Source organism: Chelonia mydas, chromosome 1 (genome assembly GCF_015237465.2).
Source record: "Chelonia mydas isolate rCheMyd1 chromosome 1, rCheMyd1.pri.v2, whole genome shotgun sequence".
In the NCBI taxonomy this organism is placed as follows: Eukaryota; Metazoa; Chordata; order Testudines; family Cheloniidae; genus Chelonia; species Chelonia mydas.
This window is the reverse complement of record NC_057849.1, coordinates 162,016,376-162,041,322: the sequence shown is the minus strand read 5'-3', so window position 1 is coordinate 162,041,322 and position 24,947 is coordinate 162,016,376. Positions and strand designations below refer to the sequence as shown.

Here is a 24,947-nt window from a genome sequence, read left to right as displayed (position 1 = left end):
TAGAGAACTGTGCTGGGAGATTTGTATTGACTTGTGTGGATGGCAGTTGGCGCACAGGTATGGTGGGTGGGCCAACTACTCCACCAATGGTGCAGTCTCCATCAGACAACAAATGAAATTGCTGCATGCAAATTAGCTGTAGAATACAGGTACACCACACAAGTTTAATTTACAGTATCTGTACACCACACTGTATAATTTGTAAAGTCAGAATAGCTGAGAACTTAATTGGCTGGTAAAAGACTGCAAAACCCTGTGATGGTTTAGCCTGGTGATATTCTGAACAAAGAGTCTTCAACCATTCTTGTGGCTGCTTCCATTGCTTCGTATTGGTTCAGCAGACATTTTAGGTTTCATAGTGACAGAGTGACATTCCTGGAATCTTATTATATTGCTGACAAATATGATTTAATATTAAGGCTCACCAAGTTTGTTGATGTAAGGAAACTTGGTTGTTGAGAGTGATGTGAATGCTCCAGAATAGGAATTTCACCTATTGTGCTTGCCAAAGAAGTTAATAATTTTAAAAATTATTAACTGTTGAGGACAGAGACTAAACCTTCTACAAAGTTGTTTTATAGCTGTAGTTTCAGTTACAACTTTTTTTAAAATTTTTAAAAAAAGTAGTAACAGTAGTGTGTTTCTTACAGAAGTGGTAGGGCCTGATCCAACTCCCACTGACATCACTTGAAAACTTTCTATTTATTTCATTGGGAGCTGGATCAGTATCATAACAAAGCAGAAGCAATATCTTATTTGTGTAGTGGAAGCACCCAAAAGGTACTAGCTGCTACATGTATGGGAAGAGAGAGTTCCTGCCCCCAAAAGCTTAAAATCTTAACTTATGTTACTCTACATATTATAAAAGTTATAGAATATATTTATTTTTAAAGCAATGTTTTACTATTTATCCCACTTGACCAAACTTTTCTGAAATAGTTGATAATCTAATGCAGGAAATAAATTGTTCTAGTTCTCTTGATTTTCTGCTCTTTTTGACGACAGTTCTAATAGATTTTTGTTGTGCAGTCATAGGGAGGAGGAAGGGCTATGACAGGAAGGATGTCTTGTGGTTAAGTCACAGACTGGAACTCAAGAGAAAAGGTTTCTGTTAGGTGCCACCACAGATTTACTGCGTGGTTTTGAGCAAATTGCTTAATCTGTGTGAGTCAGTTCCCAAGATACTGGGAGGATAAAATTATATGAGAGGGATTTAGTTACAATAGTGAAGAACGTCGCAGAAATGTCTCTAAATACATTTGTCTGCAGTTTCAAGGATTCTACATTGGTATCTTATTGTTTAATTTCAGTAATTAGGACACTTCATTTACACTATAATAAGAGCAATTGGGGGTATTTCCAGGAAATAATTTTTGTATCAGTGTTCCAATATTAGACTGGAAAGTCTTTCCCCATGTACAATCAAATGTTATACTGTATTACATTTAGCATTATAAGCATGCATGATTGAGTTAAAAGCTTGTCTTTTCAATTGGAGCAAGAAATTTGCAATATCAGAAAATTTAGACCTCTGGGGACATTTCACTTTATTTTGTATCTCATTTGTCTGCATTGTGATCATGTAGTTTATTTCACTGCTAAGTTGTATATCACTCTGCTCATTGATTGAAACTTTTAAATTAAAACAAGAATGACTTTCCCTAATAGAACATTCAGACAATAAATACAAAAATGTTACTAGCTTGTATCAATGCTGGATAACTCCTTCCAATGTATCCAAGCTTATTAACCTCCTTCTTAACCTGGGATGATGTCCCACTACAATCTTGAACCCACTTTGAATTAAGGTGGGTTTGCCTTAATTTGCAGTCCTCCATTCAGTGTTCATGTATTTTAAGACTCCTTTCAAAATCTTCTATGCTGTGACTTTTGTTAAAAAGCTTAAAATTGTTATATTTATTGTAGCACCTAGGAGCCTTAGCCATGGACCAGAACCCCATTGTGCTAGGTGCTGTACAAACAAAATAAAAAGGTTGTCCAAGCCCCAAAGATCTTACAAATTAAGTATAAGATAGGAAGTATAACAGTTGGATACCAACAGGCAGGAGTATTTAAAAAAAAAAAAAAGAGCCAATGTTGGTCAGCATGATAGGCAGTGGTACCAGTGCAACAGTGGCCTACTCGTTGATTTTTTGGAGGCATCATGGTAAATGAGAGTTTTAAGGAAAGATTTGAAGGACAATGAGGTAACTTGGGAAGAGCTCCCCATAAACATCCCCAAAGTGTGAGGGTCAGGATGGAAGAAAGTACAAAGGTGCTTGTTTGAAAATTTAACAAGTGGGCAATGGAGGTTGGCATTATTGGCCAGTTGGAGGTGGGGGTTGACATCTGAATAGTAAATGAGAGATGGTAGGGAGGGTGGGGATAGACCGTGAATGTCTTTGAAAGTGACAGGCAACTTACATTTGATGCGATAAAGAAGAGGGCGTCAGAGACAGGATGCAAAGAGAGGGGTAACATGGTCAAAGCAATGGGCTAGTGGAATGATATTTGCCACAGCATTCTGAGTGGATATGAGTGGGGTAAGATTGCGTTTTGTCAAAGCCAGAGTAAAGGATGTTGCAGCAGTTGAGACACTAGATGATGAGTCTAGATGAGGGTTTTAGCTGTGTGGATGAAAGGAAAGGCTGTATTTTAGAGATGTTTTGCAGAAAGGATCTGCAAAATTTAGATATAGCTGGGACATGGGGACCTAGAGAGGTCTGAATTGAAGATGCCCAGGTAATAGGCCTGACTGACAGGCAAGATGCTGGTGGTGTCCACAGTGATCGAGAAAGGAGGGAGCCTGGATGGCTTTTGTGGAAAGATTCAGAGCTCCGTTTCAGCCATGTTGAGCTTCAGCTAACAGCTAGAGCCCTGCACACATACAAATTTAGATCCGTGGATGTGGATACCCGTGGGGATAAATCTGTATCCACAGAACTAGACAGCTCTCCCTGGAACCCACAGCAGCAAAAGGAGCAGAACGTGGGGTCACTGCTCCCAGAAGCCAGCGCCCCATACTGGCAGCTCCTGCAGTGCAGCTGTACCACCCTCCAGCCCTGCCCACTGGAGCGGGCACTAGGCTCACAGGCAGTTGTCCCTGGTCATGCTCTTGTGTTCAAGCAGCGCGCACGCCCCCAGACAGGAGATGCAGACGGGGGCAGGGCTAGGAACGGGGCTGCGAGTTGCCGGCGTGGACACTGGTTCCTGGCAGTGGAGGCCTCACGTTCTGCTCCTTTCGCTACTGCAGTTCCCGGGAGAGCCCTGCAGTTCCACATCCATGCTATCCGCATCCACAGATATAAATTTGTATCCGCGCAGGGCTCTGCTAACAACTAAACATTCACAAGGAGATGCCAGAGAGAGACAGCTGAGATTTTAGTTTGGAAAGAAGGCGATAGGGCTTGTGGTAAATGAAAGCAGTGAATTACATGTTGCAACTGCTAACAAACTACAGTATTTCAGAAATCCACATTCCTGACATGTAGCCACCAAGGCACATGTGAACATATCACACCAATATTCCTCAAGTACTACTGGCTCTGTATCCCTTTCCAGATTGAATTTAAGGCCTGGGCACTAACTTGCCAGATACTTAATAGGTTGGGGTCTGAGCTACCTCAAAAACCAATTATCCAGTCACAACCCTCCATGACCGTGCTCTAAAAGAACTTTTCAACTAGGCTGACCCAAGCTAAGATTGTTGGGTCTATGGAGCAGCGTATTTTCAGCAGCAGGAATGTGGCTAAGTAATACCTTAGCAAGGGAGATCAAAGTGAGCCTGAGTGACAAGGTACATGGATCTGAATGAGCCAGGAAAATGCCATCCCACATTCTGGAAGATTGGAGGAGAGAAAGGAGATGGCAAGAAGGGGAAGAGTAAGAAAAAAAGCACCCACACATACATATTGGGGACAAGGGAGGCTGTGTGAAAATTTCCATTTACTGGGGCTGTGTGATGGGTTCAGGACTCAACGCTGCTGGCACCTCCTGCTGGTTGCTCTGGGAATTAGCTCTTGCCAGCTGCAGGGCACCCTCTGTGCATGGTGTCTCTCCCATTGTCTGCTCTGCTGGTTTGGGACCCACAGTGCTACTCTGCACGGTGGCATCCTCTTCAGGACACTGCCCACTACTCCAATCTCACCCCCTTCCGGGGAGGGGAGCCAGAAGATAACAGTCCTTCAGCTAGCACCTGCCTCAGTGGCCAACCACAACCCAAAAGTCTAGCGCCTCGCCTCAGGGGCAAGTTGTAGTCTGTCTCGGCCACGCTCCTCTGTGGCCAGGTGCAGGGGAAGTGGGGGACCCAGACCCACCCACTACTCTGGGTCCCGACCCAGGGACCCTCTAGCAGCAACTTCTCTCTGCCCTCTTGTCCACCTATCTTCCCTGGGCCACTTCCCCTTTGGCCCCATGCACGTTCTTGACCCTTTGTAGCAGGGGCCACAGCCTGGCAGGTAACTGGGCTGGAGCTCTTCTTTGCTCCCCCAAGCCTGCCCAACACTGCTCTGTCCAAGGTGCTACCTCCTTCACCTCAGGAGCCAGTCCTCCTCCCTTGCTAGCCAGGAAGAGACTGCCCTCGCTGCTCCTAGGCAGCCTTTATATAGGACCCAGCCCGGCCCTGATTGGCTGCCTCTCCTTTTGCCCTGATTAGCTCTCCACAGGCCCTTGCTGATTGGCTGCTGGTCTGCACAGCCTCCCTGGCCTGTTCTAGCCCTTTTTCTCAGGGAGTGGGGCAGCCGCCCCACTGCAGGCTGTCTTTAATTATTATATAGTGCTTAAATATCACAATGGTATGCTATTTAGAAACACCTGAGCTATCACTGATCACCTTCTTAAGGACAGTAACGGAAAAGCATTTGATACAGAAAGGAAATAATTCAAGTGCAGTTTCATCAAGAAAAAATGGTATAATCTGAAAGGAAAACGATGAGAGAGATGGAGAACAAGATTAGTATCACGAATAGTAAATGAATAAGAACTATAATTTATCATTGACAAATATTGTAGAACACACATGTACAATTTCTCTAATGAATAAATATATATACATGTTTTCATTTCCAGTGTACCTCGGCATTTTGACCGCTACTTTGTTCAGCTTGCCAGGTAAGAATTTTTATTGTATTTTAAGCAAAATCCCTGAAATAGCTCAAAAGATGTGTGTGTACTTCCATCCAGCATCCTTTTGACTTCACTATGCATTTCCATGTAAGAAAGCTATATGGATAATATCCAGCAGGACAGTCCCATGCATTTGTGCCTCCAATGCAATGAATGTGCAATTTAAAATGACTTCATCTTCAGTCTTGTAGTTTTCTTATCTTTTTGGGGGCTGATATTTAACTAATTGGTGAGTAGAATTACCATGTGTAATGGTATTGAATTTGCTGTCCTTTTCGAATACTTCTTCATCTTAGCAACTTTTTCTTTTAATCTAGAAGCATCTGTGATAAATCCACCTCAGAAGTTAACAATGAACTCTCAGAATTTCCAGCACATTTTATCATGGGAACCAGGAAATAATACAACTATGTCAACATACTATCATGTGATGTACACAAGTCTCAGGTTTGTTTCCATTCATATTGTACATGAATTTGTACTTTTTCGTACTTACTAGTCAAAATATTTGGTTGACTATTTTGTTTTTCAAATAGATTTTCTGAAATCTGCCATTCATCAGATACAAGGGTAAGAATTAGGTTTCAGGATATGAGTAGCTATTTGAACAATTTTAAACAAGTACACATTAATTCCTAGAGCAAATTTGTACATGGAAGAAACCTGTATTTATCAAAGACATGATAACTTCAGCTTTTGTTGATTTCTGTTACTTTCTGTTCTTATTCTTTCATCAGTGCAAAGTACTGTACCCTAACTGAGAGATTGGGCCACAAGCCCTTTGGAAGTGTGATGGATTGGCAGGCTGACTGGTGCTGAGCCATACTATATTTGATAGTGCATGTGTGCAGAGCAAACTGAGCTTTAAAGCAAATATTTTTCAAACTGGTGATAACATATATGCTGAGTGCCCCACATAATCTGGGATACAGGGCATATAACAACACCGAACAAGGGTTAGATAACTATAAATAAAAATATATACATTTTAAACTAACTTTTTTTTGTTTTCCTTTTTGGATTTCACTCCAAACTCTACCTTTCCCCAGTATAACACTGTCCAGTTCTTGTTCTCCCACCCCACTCCAGAATGCCTCATTCTGTGCCATCACAGATACCAGGAAATTTGGCACGCCAACAAACACTGCCAATAAGAGGTTACCTAAATGGTTTAAAAAAAAAGACATCCACATTTTTTTAAAAAACAATTTTATGACCTTAAGAATATAAAATAAAGTAAACTTTTCAAGAACATACCATGTCATGTTTTAAATACTGCTTACCTTTGATGTTCCATAATGCAGTGTGGCTTCCTAATATTTTTGTCATAACAGCAATATGATCTGTGTCATCATCACAGAACTGGAGACATGGGAGGAGGAACCTGAAATGGGATCCCATTTGGGTGCTCAATGTTATATGTCAAATGCTGTTCTGTCTCAGGCTGTCTTGAGACATGCAAACAACTTTCAGGGTTAAACTATTTTTTTTTAAATAATCCTTTGCAGGTCACATTTAGGTAAAAAGGATTCTCCCCCATTCTATTTATTATTTGTAATACAGTAGCATGTACGGACCCATCTCAGATTGGAGCCCTATTGTGCAATGCAGTGTGAAAACACATAATAAGAGAGTCCTTGCTCCAGTGAGTTAACATTTTACATAGAGAAGATGAAGGGTTCAGGAGAAGCAGAGTATGACATACAAGCAGAGTGAAAAATGTGAGAGGCTGCAAACATTAAGTTAATTTTCAGATTTTGTTGTGGTGGTGTTTCGGTTTTGGGTAGGGTTTTGTTGAGAAGAAATTAGTGTGTATATATATGTACATAACCTATATGGACCAGGAAAGGAGCCAATATGACCCTAAAGGAGATTTACCCTACAAGAGTAAGTGGATTGGGGTAGCCTTTTGACAAGAGAAGCAAGTGGGGTCCCTCTTCAGGAAGTTTATTTTGTGTTGCCAAGGTGAGTGGGAGATCCTGTTTTTGTTTTTATCCCTTAATCATTCTGGTTTGTTGTGGTTTGAGATTTTGTTTTTCAGTTTTCCTTGTCAAACATGTCCCTCTCTTCCACTCCCCATAAATAAACCATTTGGATTTTACTAGTCTGTGGTTTTGATTATTTTTGACGCTGTTTAAAGTGAGAGCAGAGATCACTTCATCCAGTGCATCTCTGAGTTTTCATGTTACTCTCCAGAGGTACAGTCACAAATCAGAAGATCCTTTTGAACAACACTGATTTTTTTTTTCTTCAACTTAAAGTAGATCAGAAAAGGGATGGAAAATTGCTAAAGGATGTTCAAATATCACACACCTGTCCTGTAACTTGACAAAGGAGTATGAAGACTATACTGATACCTACATAGCAATGGTTCAGAGCTTCACAGAACATGGAGTATTAAATTCATCTGTATCTGAATTCAGTCCATATAGGTCCAGTAAGTTCTCTCTTACTATTCTATTTTTATCTGCATTTGTTCATTTTCTTGTTTTTATTCTCAGCTATACATAACCAGTGTTTTAATAATGGTACTATAGGTCATTGGTTCTCAAAGCCGGTCCGCCGTTTGTTTAGGGAAAGCCCCTGGCAGACTGGGCCAGTTTGTTTACCTGCCGCGTCCGCAGGTTCGGCCGATCGCGGCTTCCACTGGCCGCGGTTCACCGCTCCAGGCCAATGGGGGCTGCAGGAAGCAGCGCAGGCTAAGGGATGTGCTGGCTGCCCTTCCCGCAGCCCCCATTCGCGATCGGCCGAACCTGTGGACGCGGCAGGTAAACAAACTGGCCTGGCCTGCTAGGGGCTTTCCCTGAACAAGCGGCGGACCAGCTTTGAGAACCACTGCTATAAGTAACTCCAAAGTAATTTAGTTGGTGATATACTAATTTATGTAAGATGTTGTGAACTAACATATCATCTAGTGTAGTGGAAAGCTATCTATACAAAATACATGGCTTGAATAGTTCTTATGAATAGAAACAAGCAATGGTTTTGAAGGAAAAAGCAAATGTTGGGATAGATTTCCTTCCATTGTGCATATATAAGAATCAATTTCTTTTATGTGTATTTATTTCAGACTTTTACAAAGGTCTTAGCATCATTTTGGGGATTTGAGAGTAGAAATTTCAAAAAAAAATTACTACATTTATAAATTGCATAATCTACTTTTTTATGTCAGTTAATTGGTTAACTGTTGAACAGGCAAAAACAAAAGGTGAGGGGTGGAGGAATATCTGCTTCCATTCTAGCTGTCACCTTGATTTCTCCCCATCCCCTTTGGTATGTCACATAAACACCAGATGCTCATTAGCAATGATGGTCTAATACTGCTAGAGGCTGCTTCTCCCTGGAGTCCTATTTACAATATCGCCACATTAATTTCTTTTTTTCCTCTCCTGAAATAAGGATTATTTATACTGGGGATCAAGTCGATAAACTGAACACGGAGACTATCTAATGTTAGGTACAAGGTTACAGAAATAGTATCCACTCAGCTCAAAGACTTTCAAATACTTTAATTGTAATGCTAACAAGCCAGGGTAACATTTTCATGAATGGACATTTCTCCATTAATTTTAAATATAGTGCTTGAGCTATTTTGCATCTCAAATTTGCAGGCCTTCGGGGAATAGTGTAGCCCTTATTGCAACTTGAGTTGACTTACATAGCTTTCCCCATGTACACCCTTGTTCCTGTCCTCTTCTGTCCAAACAGCAATGCCCATTTATCTGGGGAAGCAGAGAACCCTAAACTTGAAAATAATGTAACACTTTTCCTCAACTGACTCATCAACATAGTGCCTTACAATGAGATTGTTCTAAAAAATTGGAAATGGTAAATTGTACCTTGTATTCAGATTTCATTGTTCCAAACACCTATTTTTCATAGATATGTATCAGAAAAATAAAAATATTACTCTGTAACAGTGTTCTCCAGCTGTTTCACATTTATGGATACATTTGCATGGATGAGGCTGCACTAGCATCTTTCCCATGCCACCTCTATGTTTGCTGTTTTGTAAAGTTGCAGAAAAGTATTATCAGTTGACTGAAGAGCCAAGCTCAAATGGTAAATGTTTTAACAAGGGCAACTTTTCTTTTTCTTTTCCTGGTGCATATTTAAACCAAGATGACCCTGAGTAGAAATGCAGGGCTGTTCTGATTCATTACCCTAAAGCATCTGATTTACTTCTACCCATAAAATAGGAAGGGTTGGAGCCTCTCCCTCCTTGGCAGAAGGATCTGAGGCAGAGACAGATGACTCTTGTAGTCCAAAACCATGGGAACAACCACGTTCAGGTGAAAGCTTAGGCTGAGGTTTATTGTTGTTTTTGTATAAATTTAAACAACAGGAAAACCACAGGAAGGGGTGTGGAGTAGGATTTGGCCGGTATTGTGTGCATTCTCCTGTTTGGAGCAAGGTCAGAACTCCACCTCTTTAAAATGTTTAATTATTTTACCTATATGATTATAATAATGAATTAGACAAGTAGTTAGCACTTACATAGCATGTTTTAGATTTTTCAAAGCACTGTGTAGACAATAACTAATTAGATCAAAACACAGCACTTGCAGAAGGATCAGTGAAGTGCAAAACTTTTGACCTTCAGGCTTTGGAGATACTGCTATGCTGTGCAGTGGAGAAAATGTCTGTATAGTTTTGAAAGTCAGGGAATTGTCAGGGCTTATGGCTCTCCAAACTCCTGGGCATTCTGAGAAACAGGATCTCCAGGCATTGTTTTGAGGGCAAAAGCATTCACACAGAAGCCAGGCTCAGGATGATATTCCTCAGGTCCTGCCTGACAGTCACCTGTGAGAGAGCATCTCCCTTTGGAGCTCTGCGGCCAGTGGTTCCCGGCCAACAGTTAGTCCCTTTGTCTACGTTCCAAGGGGTATTTGTGTGTGGAGGGGCCACCCACAGGGATTAATTCGTATGGGTATTTCAAGTGTTTTACTAGAAGATGCTGCCTCAGAAAACAATGTTCACCCCTTCCCCATCAGCCCGTACTCGCCTCCAAGCCAAACAAAAAGAACCTCAGTTGCACAGAATTTACACAGAAGGGCTTCTGTGGGGCTGGAGAAAAAAGGGATGCTGCTGTTTTGGCTCAACTCCCCTCTCTCCCCACCCCCCTCCCCAATCACCTTTTCTCCCATGGTAGTTTTTGGATTGTTTTAGGTTTTTCTCTATTTTTATTCCCTCTGCTAAAAAAATTGGAGGAACAATTTTCCCCTCAATCTTTGATAATTTCAAACCCTGTTGGGCAACTAATTAGTCAATCATCTGACACGTGGGAATTGACTTGATTTTTACGGCTTGTCTAACTGATGTTAAATGTATAAATGTAGTTATATTTTGGGGTTTGTCTTCTTTTTCTTTAAACAGCATACTTGGGTCCACCAGAAGTTAATCTTACTGCTTGTACAACCTGCATAAATGTGATAGTAAAACTTCCAGCCGCGTATTTAAAAGAAAAATCTTTAATTGATGTATATGAAAACCTTGATTATATGACAACAGTGGAATCATTTGATAGAAAGGAAAAGGTAAGTAACTTGTAGTTTTAAGATTTAAAGAAAAATGTACAAAGCGTAAAAAATAAATTGGCTTGAGCAGTAAGGAAGCTTGCTGAAGATGAGCTCTGTCGTATCTTATCCTAGATCTTTATATGAATAAGACTATTGTCAGTGGTTTACACAACACAGGATAAATGTGAGCCTTCTTGAGGCATGAGCTGATGATTTGGGTACCAGAGAAAATGCTTCTGCCCTTCATTCCACCCCCCAGTGATACAGTATTCCCCAGTAGGTGCAGTGTAGGAGATTCTCTTCATTCCTTCGAAGCGCCTGACGTTGGCTACTTCTAGAGACAAAATAGCTGATTAGGTGGACCACTGGTTTGTTCCAGTATGTCAGTTCTTAGGGTATCACATAGTATTGATCACAAAAATAAACTCTGTGCTAGCGTATATCAAAAGTGCCTTTTTTCCCTCTAGGAGCTCCCCTATCCCAATTTTAAATTATAGTGGACCTTTCCTTCAACTCACTCAAAAAGTAAATAACACATTTACATTGTCACTTTCATGCTGAAGGATCCCAGAGTGAATTGTATAAGGAGATCACTTCTCCCGCCTCTATTAAAATGAAGTTGCCTCTAAAATGAATCTTGACAATTTATGACATTCTAGGGTGTAATCCAGACCAGTGTGGGGCAGTGTCACCCTTGCCCTGCAATCCTGGGTGCCTCACAATGCTTTGCTGCTGTATCTTCCACTTGGGCTGCTCAGAAACAGCCTTGCAGCATGTGGGTAACACTCTGAGTATCTGTGTCTAGCTGTAGCCTGCCAGTCACACATCAGTCTCACACTCGCTTCCACCAGCCTTGGTGACCACTTGCAGGGTAACTCCAACACACTCCCAGTCCTGGATTTTCCCAAAAAACCTGTGTTCTGTACTATCTGGCCCTTTCCTGGACAGTCCAGATATATTAGGCCCATTGCCCCTCTAAGGGGATAAGTATACAGCAGTCTGCTACCCTAAATGGAGCTACACACACAGTTCACAACAATGGATTATTTTTGATTAAAGAATAAAACAAGTTTATTTAACTACAAGGAAATGAGGTTTAAGTGAGTACAAGTATAAGGCATTAAAGTCACAAATGGTTACAAGAGAAATAAAGATAAAATGCTTCCTAGTACTAAAACTTAAGAAACTTGATTTGGTGAAGTCCCTTATCACATGTTTCCAGTAACATTGCTGACCAAATTCTCAGACCAGGATCTTCTCCCAGAGTCCAAAGGTTGTTTCTTTTGTCCTCTTAGGTGAAAGAGAGAGATGGATAGGGAGAGAGAACTTAATGTTTTTGTTCCTAACTTTTATAGTTCAATCGCCTTCTGAAATGCATTTTCCTGAAGGTTAGCCCTAGATAACGTTCATTCTCACTGTGAGGACAGAGGCAAGGAGTCTGGTGGTGAAGAGGGTCCATGCTGTTGTTTGCTAAGATGCAGATTTGTTAGTTCATGCCTCCCTTCCTTGCCAAAGAATGGCCACTTGGTAGGTGATTGCCCATGAACTTTGATGCCTCCTGGCTAGAGGCATTAGCTTGTCCTTTGTCTTTCAGAAACTGGTTTACCCAGACTTTTCTGGTAAACACATTTCAGATCTAATTTCTACTTATCTTTATAACTTTACATATAATGTTGTTATTCACATTTCACCTTGATATTATTGACAAGCCAGTTATTAGTTTTCAAATGATATCTCACAAGGCATATTTTGTACAAAGATTATTACAACAGCGTGTAGGGTGTGAATATAGGGGGCATTTGGTCACATGGTTGTTCAATATTAGATGACAACAGATTGGGACAGACATTGAATAAGAATTGTCGCCAGATGAAAATGTGGGCTGGGTTCATTACTGACTCCTAGAGCAGTGCAAGACTGCCCACAGGAAGTATTTACACAGTGCCTGTCACAATGGTGTCTGATCACCAAAATATGAGTGATTCCATTACACTGTTTTCTGCAGCATCTAGGTCCCCTATCTAAGAACTGACCCAGCCCAATTCAGCTACGCTTGTGAGATCAGATGTAATGAACAATTATAATCAAAACCATCAAAGGGGGCTTTTCTAAAAGTCTTTAATAAACCACTCTGAAGACAGATACATTTGAAGAAAGAGAAAAGGAATGTAGATACAAGACTAACTTTTCTACTGAACAGCAAAAGTGCCATTTTATGGTGCACCAACTTCTTGCTAATGTAGAACTTGTAAGATTGAGCCTTTTAATAAATTGAATCCAGTGGACAGATGTGTAGGGTCAGTCCTTGAGCTCTAGTAACTGCTTTCCTTCTCTCGAAAACTGGAAAAGTGCTATGCTTCCTCCCCACTCTATCCTCACCCCCAACTATACAACTCAGTTGTACTTGCCACTGTACAGCTTCACAATGGGATATTAAAATAGCTATTAAATGCGAGGTTTTTTTTTAATCGGTGTTTAACAACTCCTTTTAGACAAACAGGTTTCAATAAGATATTGTTTTCATGGCAGATTCCTATTAAGAATGAAACCTCTGAAGAAAGCTTTAGCTATGTTGTTGGAAGCTTGCATTCATATACAAATTATTGTGTGTCTGTTGCTGTGGCTGCATCACTAAACCATCATTCCATCCCTTCGGCCTTGAAATGTATAATCACCAGGTCCAACACTCAACCAGGTATCAAATATTTTAACGTTTGGTGGGGGAGGGGGTCAGGTTGTCAGTCTGGTTGTTTTTTAGTTTTTAATAGTATTTTCAGAAAAGGGTAACTGGTAAATATCCCAGTAAGAGAGAAAGCATCTTTTGATAGACATTTGGTTGGACCTATAAATGACATATGAGGTACCGGATATCTTTGGCTAATCCTGCTGGCTGTACAAATAGCTCTTTAATTGTTTTCAGTGATCCAGAGTTGTTCTTTTCAATCTTAAATAAGTGTGTAATATAAGAAAAATTGGAAATCTCTCCTACATCTATTGGGTTTTACTCAGTATGTTTTTTTTCCATTTGCAGGTTATGGTATAATTCCAATCCTAAGTGGTGGACTTGTTTCATTGGTAATAGGCATCTTCCTGCTAGGACTGTATAAAGGAGGTTTCATTTGCCTGAAAAGTAAACCATGGCCAAAAGTCTTGGTACGTCTTTTTCATATTTAATTTACCTGGTGCGGGAGAGGGAAGGCCACATAATGTTTATACAGCAAGTAGCAAGATATATTGTTCATTAGATAAAAGTTAAGAAACAAATATTTTGCATTGAAGAGTTCCCTTAAAAGTGAATTGCAAAGCAACTAGAAATTCCATCCACTTTAGATATAGACTGCTAAATGCCTGCAAGGCGGTAGGGGGTGGTCTGTAAATGACCTGAACGTTCACTTTTGTACATTTTTATTTTTCCGTTTCTACTCCTATGATTTCTGAAATTGGCTCCCAATTAAATGTCAGTTCTCTGAGCATCATACTGGGGATCCTATGTAGAATAAAATGTGATAAATGTCATGGAACTTCACTGGACCAAAGGAGCAGCTACAGAAAGGGAGGATATATCTGGGGAAATAAAGTATTTTTGATTTTTGTGTTTTCTTGAATATTTTCCATCTTAAGGGATTTTTAGTTAAAAAAAACCACAAATAGGCATCTTAGCCCTCTGGCCACCTTATGGGCAAGCTCTGTTCTCTGGAACAGGAGTTCTCAAACTCGGGTTCAGGACCCCTCTGGGGGTCACAAGGTTATTACATGGGGGGGTCACGAGCTGTCAGCCTCCACCCTAAACCCCACTTTGCCTCCAGCATTTATAATGGTGTTTAATATATAAAAAGTGTTTTTAATTTATGAGGGGGGTCACACTCAGAGGCTTGCTATGTGAAAGGGGTCACCAGTACAAAAGTTTGAGAACCACTGCTCTAGAAGGTTTTCAGAAGGTGTTGTGGTGTCACCAGCATGGTGAATGCCAGAGCACCACAAGAAGCCTGGACATTTGTGGAAACTGAAGGGCAGAAAGTGAGAATTTAACTAATGACGTGTCACCTGCCATTCTTAGCCTGGGAAGTTTAGGACATATTGCTAATGTGGGAAGAATGTTCATTATTCAATTCGCAGCTTAGGTTGGAGGACGGGGGGGACGACAAAAATACTTATCTGTAGGTTACTAAATGTTGTAGCTTAAATTGCTTAAATGCTGTATTTTTATCAAAACAGTTCTTTGCTAGTTCTGCTACAACATAGGTGATTTGAAACTGACTAACATAGTTGATAAAGGTATGGATTAAAAGTTAAAATCAAGGTCTTCTGCTCATTTCTGAGGTTTTTGTCCTGTTGTAGGGCAAAAGATCACTTGTAACTTTACGCTATGATTACTAGATATTCCTGGCACCCTAGCCAACATTGGTTTAATGTCCAAAGCTGCTGGTAAGCTAGTGCTGAATATATAATTACTGCCAAGTTTACCTGCAGAGTCAGGGCTTCTCCAATAAATTGTTGATTTACACAGAGTTTTGGAATATCTCAAATATGAAAATGACCATATAGGTTTGAGAACATAAGCATGACGTATATGTTTTTGTGTATTATAAAATTATGGTTTCCATAGTATAACTATTGAAGTTATGAATAGCGATGGTTGAAAACTTTCCATCAAAACTGTTTTTTGGATAGAAAAATTGAGATTTCAACTAAACAAATTTTTTAGCAAATAATTGTCTGCTTTCCACTAAAAACTGTATTTTTTTCCAACAAAAAATCAATATCCCAAACTCAAAAACTGAAATATTTGTATATAGATATCTTTCCATGGTACCTCATGCAAGTTGTAGTTTGGTTTCCTCATGTCCCCATTCTCTCTGGGTTGAGCTGGGCTCTCAGCCCAGATGATATCTCCCTTGATGATCTCACTAGATCTCACCATGGCCACGGACTCCCATGATGTAACCCTCACAGGGGGATGTAGTCTAACCAGGGAGCCAGCCTGTAGAGGAGAATGGGGATATGAAATACCCAAACAACATTTCTCATCAGCCACTACGGTAGCAATTCCAAATTAAAATGTTTTTTGACAAAAAGCTCACAAGGAAAACGCCCACCCTGAAAGTGGCTCTATTTTCTGCTGGTTTGGCTAGAGTCTTTGTGGCATGATGTCACAATTTAAAGCTATGGACACCCTGAAGATCTTACACTCTAAACAGACAATGTACACAAAGATGTGGAGGAAAAACAGACACAGAGAGGGGAAGTAAAAAAATAGAACACAGCTTTTCTAAGTCCCAGTCCGATGCCCTACCCATTAGAGAATGGTGCCTCTCTAGTACAGTATGGATATGCCCTAGAATTTCATATCAACCTATGATGTCCGAGTCCCCAAAGTTCAGAAGTCAGGAAAGACACATGCTAATTATGCAGGAAATCTCTTCCCTTGTCATTCTGGAGGGCCAACACCAGAAAAATTCCCAGAGCTGTTCTTCATATTTTTTTTTATTGTCCACAAGAGGACACGAGACCAAGAGGCACTAAAAATTCAGCACCTTCATAAGAAAAAACAAAACTCTGGATGAAATGTGGAAAAGAGCTCTTACAATTGATCTATCACACACTGAATAAGAGCCCAGTATCTTACTTATGTCATTACACCCAGGGTGTGAAGGAGATAAGTCATGAAGGGCTTCTTTGGCCAGGTGGATAAGATGTTGCTTTGAGGAAGCATACAAGTCTTCAGGGTATGTCATTTCTGAGGAAACCTGAACTTGCTCTACAATGTCAACAGCAGCCTCCCAAGCAAAGAACATCTTTGCTGAAATAGATATACATAGAAAAAGTCTGGCCTTCAGTTTCCTTGTATACCAGATGATATAAACTGGATCTGCAATCATCCCAAGATGCCTCCTTTGTCAGGAGTGTGCTCTAAATAGTGGTTCCAAAATAGATATGCCACAGGATTCAGGATTTCTCTCTTACCCCCTCAGTCTCTCTTTCATAATTTATTAGTGTATTCTTATATCAATGAGGATTAGGGGAGAGCTTATGCTATAGAATGGAATGGTAATTTCACTAGAAGAAAGGAAATTAGCATGTGAATACTCTCAAATGGCTATATTTCTCGTAGCCAACTACAAGTGTATGACCAAATCTATCATGAACTACCAAGTGTCAAAGCTGGAAAACACAGGTTTAGAAGAACTCTTCTAGTGGTTGGCCTGGTAGGCAGGGCCAACATCCCCTGCATAGACTTTAAAGTAACTGTCTCCAGTCACTGTATAGATGAAGACAAAATCCATGATTGAGGATTAATGGTGAGACTAGTAGAAAAAAGGAAATTTAATTGGTGAAATACATTGTACATTGCCTCACATATTTTGACTAAAACAATCTTTCTCAGGCTTGTTATGTGAGAGAATGTTTTTTAGGGAATTCATACAGCTGGGATATTATACATACATATAGGATTTTGTACAGGTGGCAAATATTAAAAGGGCTTTAAAAATTGATCCTTAGCTTCCAGGAAGGAAATAGAAAACGTTAGTTAAGCAAAAAGAAAAGGAGTACTTGTGGCACCTTAGAGACTGACAAATTTATTTGAGCATAAGCTTTCGTGAGCTACAGCTCACTTCATTGGATGCATGAAGTTAAGCAGTGTACTGAAGAGTTTTAGGACTACCCTCTGAACCTAAGTTCTCCGCAAAGAGAGCTGGAAACTTTTTTTTTCCCCTCCCCTTTTCCTTGTTCTTCAAAACCTTGCCACAAAATATATTTGATAGTCTTCAACAGAGAAAATCCCACAAAAAATACATCTTGAAAACACGGTGTCTTCCATCTGGGGTTTTCTTTGGCAAAAAGCATAGGGTCATTTCTGATCTTATTTGGAACCAATATGCAATTGCATGAGCCTATCTAGTTCTCTGTGTTTGTATTTTGGAGCAGGATGCCATTCTTTTTTGAGTGCAGGAGAGGGAAGACTTCGGGATTCTCAGAGCTTTGAAGATAATACCAAAACATGTATATTGGGGTGATCCGTTGACTTCTGAACACTTTTGCCTGTGTACTAGTATAAGTGCAAAGTGGTGAGGCAGTTGTTAAAGTAAATAACAAGATTACTTTCTTATTCTCTTATTTGTGTGTAATTTTTGTGTGTGTGATTTTTTTTGTTTTTGTTTTGTCTTTTTAGGAAACCACAAATAACTTACATTGCTCAGTGCATGAACCTGATCCTGAAAAAGTGTGCTCTGTGCAAGTCATGTATAAAGAGATGAAAAAAAAAACGTGGGAATACAGTTATGATGATGATAGCGAAAGTGATAGTGAAAATTCTGGTGAATATACTAGACATGACATCTTGAGCAGAGTTCCAAGTTCCCATGCCAAATCAAACACCTTCGTGCACCACACTATAGACTATCCATCTGCAGAGAGTAGCAGTGAAGCAATTGAACTTCTGGGTTCTGAGGCAGAAAATTCTGAAGAGCATCAATCTGTCATTAGCGAAAATGAAAGCACAAGTAGAGTGTTCTTTCATCCTTCATCTGAAATAAACAGTTCGTCAACTTCTGGGTTAAGTAACAGTGCTTGCTTTAACATAAACTTAAATACTGTGATGCTGAGAGACCCTGACAAGACCTGGGGTGATTCTGCAACATTAATCTCCCAGCAAAAGGATGCAGTTGACTTTCAAGATTCTAGCGCTTCTCATGCACTTGAATCAAAATTTTTTACTAACACAGTAGATGTTAAGAAGCCAGATTGTCATAACATCTCACATGAATTGCAAAAACCTAGTGTCTCGGATGAAAGTGATGCATCAGATTCTGAATACATAAGGAGATGAATTGATGAAAGCTAGAACCACTTTATAAAACATGAATAAACAACTGGTCATGTTTCAGAGTTTCTCTTTCTGGTTTGAACGTACAATTCAGCTTCTGATGAACTCTGCATTTTTTAAATTCTAAATATATGCCTGTACATTATAAAAGCATGCAGGACTCATATGTTAATTAACAGTGTTTTGGTAGCTTAGGGCTTCTCTGCACTAGGGGTTTAGTCCAGTCTAACTCGAGTTAGTGCAGATTGAAAATACCTGTGTACACATGAGGCAAACCCTAACCCTTGGTGCAAATTCTGGAGTCCTCCTTCAAAGTGTACTAAGTTCAGTGAAAATTGAGTTAGTGCAGACTATCACTCATATCTGCACAATGTTGCTACATGGTACTTTAGCACTCCTCCAACATCTGTCCCACACTGCTTTGTGGGGTCAAACGATAGGTATGTGGGCACCATCAGTTGCCCAATACAATCAGGAAACCCTTGCATGCAGAGCCATCAATAATCTCCTGAGCATTACCAAGATTTATAACCTGGTGCAACAGTACCTTCTGCGTGGCAGCACACACCTGCGTGACAATGCCTCCAACAGTCGATTGCCCCACATCAAATTGGTTGGCTATAGACTAGTAACAGTTGGGGTGGCCAGCTTCCAGATGGTGATGGAAACCCATTTCTCAGTGGGTTATGGGACTTTACATGTTGATATGGTGCCACTGCAGCTAGTTCAGCACAGATCTCGGAAAAGATTGCCTTCACTGTCCTGAAATTCTGTTGCCACGGCTGGTCATCCCAGATCTGCAGAACAATCCTCTCCCACCAATCAATGCTGCTTTCCTGAGCCCGGAAATGGCACAGCACCAAGTGAAACTGCTCCAGGAAGAGTATAGAGTAGTAGTTGCTCGATGTCCTGCTCATTCCTCTGCTACTGTTGCTGGTAGGTGATTGGAGGCCAAAGCCACCCAGCACTGAGAGCTCAAATAAAGTCCAGACAGCCTCTGCGTATAATCATAGTTGCCAGAATCGTGGTGTGGAGCATTGTTGCCTCCATGCTGGCCAACAGCAGTTCGAAAACGATGCTAGCCTTCCCAGATAGAGAGGAATCGAATCGGGGTAGATGGAGCAAAACATGGAATTCTGAATTTTACCTTAAGTCCCAGAATTCCTCTGGTTTCTGCAATGCATTTCACAGTGTGCAACAAGACAAATCCCAGAATGCACACAGTTCAACAGCAAAGCAAAGGACCATCGGATACGCACCCAAAATGCCACATGCTTAGTAAGCTCAAAGCCTCCACCATGTGTACGAAATGATGCGAATTGAAAGAAGGCACAGCTGTCCCATATACATGCTGTTAGAGCAACTTCTATATTGTGCACCAACTGATATGCATCAGCTGGAATAAACTAAACCCGTTGTTCAGACAAGCTTTTAGTGTACAATACTAGCTTTATTTCACACACAAAAGCGAAGTACAGATCTGAAGGTAAATATATGTAGCAACAGTATATTGCAGTTATTAAACTTTGTGAATTCTCACACATTGTGGTCCACAGACAAGTCCACTTTAAGTGTTTAATAAGTAGTAAACCTTTACCAAAAATTCACCATGAGAAACAGAAATAATGATGTTACTATATGGGTGGTCTCACCACAAAGTAATCTCCACAAGCAGTCTCTGGAAGGTCTGCTCTATATTGGTGGTTACTTTTAAATATGTTTTAACCGTTGCAAACAATAGAGTAATGCTGCATTCCTGTAAATGAATCAATCCTACACAGAAGCTGTTTATGCAGAGAAAGCTGATTAAGTGAAAACCATGGGAAAAGAATGAAAACTGCCATTGTATCTGAACTGTATCTCCTATATTGATAACATTTAAACAGATTCAGCATTTACCTCAATCTATAGTGAAACTGAGACCAGACAGCTAGTAGATGGTCATAGCACATTTGGTGGGTTCAGACCCAGAAAGAGCACTCTCTTTTAAAAGTCTGCAGTATAAAATAAGACATTATTATTTTTCCACAAAGCATATTTCATTGCAAAACACTGAAGGTGAAATCTTGGTCCCATTTAAGGTCTGGTGTACACAACAGAGTTATGTTGACACAAGGCAGCTGACATTGACCTAGCTATGGAAGTGTCTAGACTTGCATTTCTCTCCCACCGACATTAACTGCACTGCTATGCCGACTTCATAACTCCACCTCCACGAGTGGCATAGAGTCAAGATTGATGTAGTTAGGTTAACACAGAGTCTGTGTAGACACTGCATTGCTTATGTTGACTATTACTGGGTTTCAGGAGGCATTCTAAAATGCCCCACACTGACAGTACAATCCATAAAAGTGTTCCTGGTGAGGATGTGCACTACCGACACAAGGAGCAAAGTGTGGACATGCACAAGCAGTGTAATTATTGCAACAGCTGTATGCCGACGTAAGTTAGGTCGATTTAAATTTGTAATGTACATATGGCCTTTGTCAATGGGACTTTTGTCATATGTTTCTTTGGGGCCAGGATTTCACTTGATAATTAAAGCAGTTTAAAATAGTATAAGGTATTAAGAAATACTACAGTACATATTTAGACTTGTACCATAGATACAAAATCTTTATCAGAAGTTAAAGTGTGAACTTCTAATGCAATGTATGATGCTGCATGGAAATATTCCTTTTTGTAATGACATAACCAGGAACTGTGTATGTGCCAGAAAGTATGTAAACCAGGAAACACACAATATTTTAGGAGCAGAGTTCAAGCTGCTAAAATAATTCAACAGGTCATTCCTAACTGGTAATGGAAGTGGATGTCTTTGTGTGTGTTTGTTTTTATTTTAATTACCTTATTACGTTTTATATATTTTTTTACATTTTTTTAAAATGATCAGCTACCACATTGTATTTTTGAGGTGTAGTAAATGCCTTTTTAAAATCAATAAAAGTTTTTGAAAATGTGTAACTATTGCTCTGGAATATTTAGTAATGCTACGTATGTGCTCCATCTAATCCTGTGGATAGATTTAAGAATGAAGATAAACTGTTTGAGTCAGATTCTGTGTTTCATTCTGGCCCCTTTGTGCCACTGGAAAGCCACCAGCTCTTAGCAGATGAGAATTTCCTCAGCATAGGGAAGCTTTTAGCTGATGTAGAGCTGACATACCCAGCTCCTGTTCCAATCTGACTCTGGCATAGGGGACAAGGAGGTCCCATGGCCATGTGCACTGTGCTCCAGCTATGACTATGGTCCCTTGGCAACCTTTGCCAGCCAGTCTTGGAATGAGAGGGAAGGTCCTCTCATGGATCAGTAACTGGTTAAAAGACAGTAAACTATAGCCCATAGAGCTAGCTTAGTATTTTATGTAATGCAAGGAATACAGGCCTGTATCCTGTAAAACACTGGCTTAAGCACGTTAGCATAAGTAAAGTAGGCCTATGACCTTTAGCATAGATAAAATGGCCTGACAGTTACCCTAGACTTTGGGAAACTGGGAATATCTTGGTCAAGAGAAGGTATTGTTCTGGACCAACTCTAAGCAACTGCAAGAACACTGAACTGGTACTGGGTTTGGCTATTTCAGGACAGAATTGCAGGCAGATGTTTAACCACACACATGCTTTAGCAATAGGTGATGTATATGATAGAGCAGCGTTTCTCAAACTGCGGTCCATGGACCCCTGGTGGTCTGTGAGGGTACCCCAGGGGGTCAGCCAGCCCCGCTGATAATCTCCCCCTCCCTCTCTCAACTCCTACCTTTCCTTCCCAGCGCCTCTTGCTCGCTGGGGAACAGCTGTTCCTCAGCCTGCATGAGGCACTAGGAGGAAGCGAGGGGAGCGGGGACAGGGGGCACTTGGAGGAGGGGGTGGAAAGAGGCAGGGAAGAGGAGGGGCAGGGGTGGAGCAGGGGCGGGAAGAGGTGGGGTGGAGCCTTGCAGGAATGGGTGGAGTGGAGGCAGGGCCTGGGGCTGAGCAGGGGGCTTGGGGTCCATGAAAAAAATTAAATCAAGGTGGGGGTTGTCAGGTTGCTAAAGTTTGAGAACCGCTGTGATAGAGCTAAAAGGCTTTAATACAGGGGTGGGCAAACTACAGCCCACGAGCTGTTTTAAGCCGGCCCCTGAGCCGCACCAAGCAGCTTGGCCCCGCTCTGGCCGGGGCACTGGGTCTGGGACCAAGCCGCATGGTGCAGCCCCGGTCCGGCCAAGGTGCAGGGTCAGGGCCACACCACAGCTTGGCCCTGGTCTGGCTGGGGCACTGGGTCGGGGGCCGAGCCACATGGTGCGGCCCTGCTCTGGCTGGGGCACTGGGTCGGGGGCCGAGCCACGTGGTGCGGCCCTGCTTTGACCAGGGGGCTGGGTCTGGGGCCGCACCACGTGGCTTGGCCCCACTCCGGCTAGGGCACAGGGTCGGGGCCGCACCACGCAGCTCGGCCCCGCTCCATGGGGTGCTGGGTCAAGGGCGACACCCCTGGGCCTCTCCCCAACCCCCTGCCCAGCTCTGATCCCCCTCCTGCTCTCTAAACCCCTCGATCCCAGCCCGGAGCACTCTCCTGCACCCCAAACCTCTCATCCCCAGTCCCATCCCAGAACCCACAACCCCAGCCAGAACCCGAACCTCTTTCCGCACCCCTGCCCCAGCCCTGATCTCCCTCTTGCCCTCCAAACCCCTCGGTCTCAGCCCAGAGCACCCTCCTACACCCCAAACTCCTCAGCCCCACCCCAGCACCCGCACCCCCTCCCACACCCCAGCCCCAATTTTGTGAGCATTCATGGCCCTCCATACAATTTCCATTCCCCGATGTGGCCCTCGGCCCAAAAAGTTTGCCCACCCCTGCATTAATATGTTAACCTATAGGATAAGCATACCTCAATATTATGAGGGCAAGGAAGTTAGAACTGGACATGCAAGGGTGGGCATCTGAACAAATATTCATGATTGTACCCAGGCCCTGAGCCACCATGTAGCAGAAGCTAGCTTTCCATCATTGACCCTTCAGCTCTTCGTTGTTATCTACCACCGACCTTTGGTCATTGGGGTTCTGGACCATTGGATTCATTTGGCATGCCAGGGGCAGGGCTGGTCCTTTGTCACCACCAGGTCTCCAAGGAAGGGTAGGAGTATATAAATAGATGAGCATCTGCAGGGAATGACACCAAAGACAGCAGTAATACAGTATTAGGGGTATTTGTTTATGTGGTTCACAGCTTTATTGTTTTTACTTATTATTTAAGTAAAAGTGGCTGAGGCTTGGCTTTGCCCTCGATGTGAATATCTTTGCCATACACCCCAGGGTTCCCTACAAGATATTGAGTTTGTTAGTTTTAATTCTGGGATGAGAACCTTATTACCCCCGGCTCATTATATTAGTATCTATCGGCAACCAATACAATTATTAACCATTAAAAAGGATCAGGCTACAAAACAAAGGGTAGGAATGGATGGTCAGTTTTCAGAATGGAGAGTGGTAAATAACAGTGTTCCCCCAGGATCTGTACTGGGACCAGTGCTGTTCAACATATTCATAAATGATCTGGAAAAGGGGGTAAACAGTGAGGTGGCAAAATTTGCAGATGATACAAAATTACTCAAGATAGTTAAGTCCAAAGCAGACTGCAAAGAGCTACAAAGGGATTGTGCAAAACAGGGTGACTAAGCAACAAAATGGGAGATGAAATTCAATGTTGATAAATGCAAAGAAATGCACACTGGAAAAAATACATACAAAATGAGAGGGTCTAAATCAGCTGTTACTACTCCAGAAAGTGATCTTGGAGTTATCGTGGATAGTTCTCCGAAAGAATCTGCTCAATGTGCAGTGGCAGTCAAAACAACTACATAAGAGAATGTTAGGAACCATTAGGAACGGGATAAATAATAAAACAGTAAATATCATAATACTACTATATAAATCCAGAATATACCCACCTTCAATACTGTGTGCAGCTCTGGTTGCCCCATCTCAAAGAAGATATATTAGAAATGAAGAAAGTAGAGAGAAGGGCAACAAAAATGATTTAGGGTATGAAACCGCTTCCGTCTGAGGAGAGATTAAAAAGACTGGGACTGTTCAGCTTGGAAAAGAGATGACTAAGGAGAGGTAGGCTAGAGGTCTATAAAATTACAAATGGCGTGGCGAAAGTGAATAAGGACGTGTTACTTACCTATTCAGATAACACAAGAACCAGGGGTCACCCGATGAAATTAAGAGGCAGCAGGTTTAAAACAAACAAAAGGAAGTACTTCTTCACACAACGCACAGTCAACCTGTGGAACTCATTGCCAGGGGATGTTGTGAAGGCCAAAACTATAACTGGGTTCAAAAAAGAACTAGATAAGCTTATGGAGGATAGGTCCACTAACAGCTATGAGCCAAGATGGTCAGGAATGCAACCCCATCCTCTGCATGTCCCAAAACCTCTGACTGGCAAATGCTGGGACTGGACAAGAGGGGATGGATTAATAATTGCCCTGGTCTGTTCA

At 41.5% G+C, this 24,947-nt stretch overlaps 1 protein-coding gene across 4 annotated transcripts in view; it reads left to right on the top strand.

The window, feature by feature from the left end:
• Positions 1-21,432, top strand: part of IFNAR2 (interferon alpha and beta receptor subunit 2) — a 36,122-nt gene extending 14,690 nt beyond the window's left edge. For 2 of the 4 annotated variants that reach the window (XM_037904850.2, XM_037904854.2), the window contains 7 exons: positions 5,068-5,109; positions 5,442-5,571; positions 7,386-7,561; positions 10,501-10,661; positions 13,173-13,338; positions 13,675-13,796; positions 17,815-21,432. In XM_037904850.2, coding sequence (XP_037760778.1) covers positions 5,068-5,109; positions 5,442-5,571; positions 7,386-7,561; positions 10,501-10,661; positions 13,173-13,338; positions 13,675-13,796; positions 17,815-18,471 — 1,454 coding nt within the window. In that variant the 3' untranslated portion in view covers positions 18,472-21,432. The remainder of the gene's footprint in view (positions 1-5,067; positions 5,110-5,441; positions 5,572-7,385; positions 7,562-10,500; positions 10,662-13,172; positions 13,339-13,674; positions 13,797-17,814) is intronic. The other 2 variants (XM_037904858.2, XM_043522916.1) reach the window with 1 other exon arrangement.
• Positions 21,433-24,947: the final 3,515 nt, after the last annotated feature.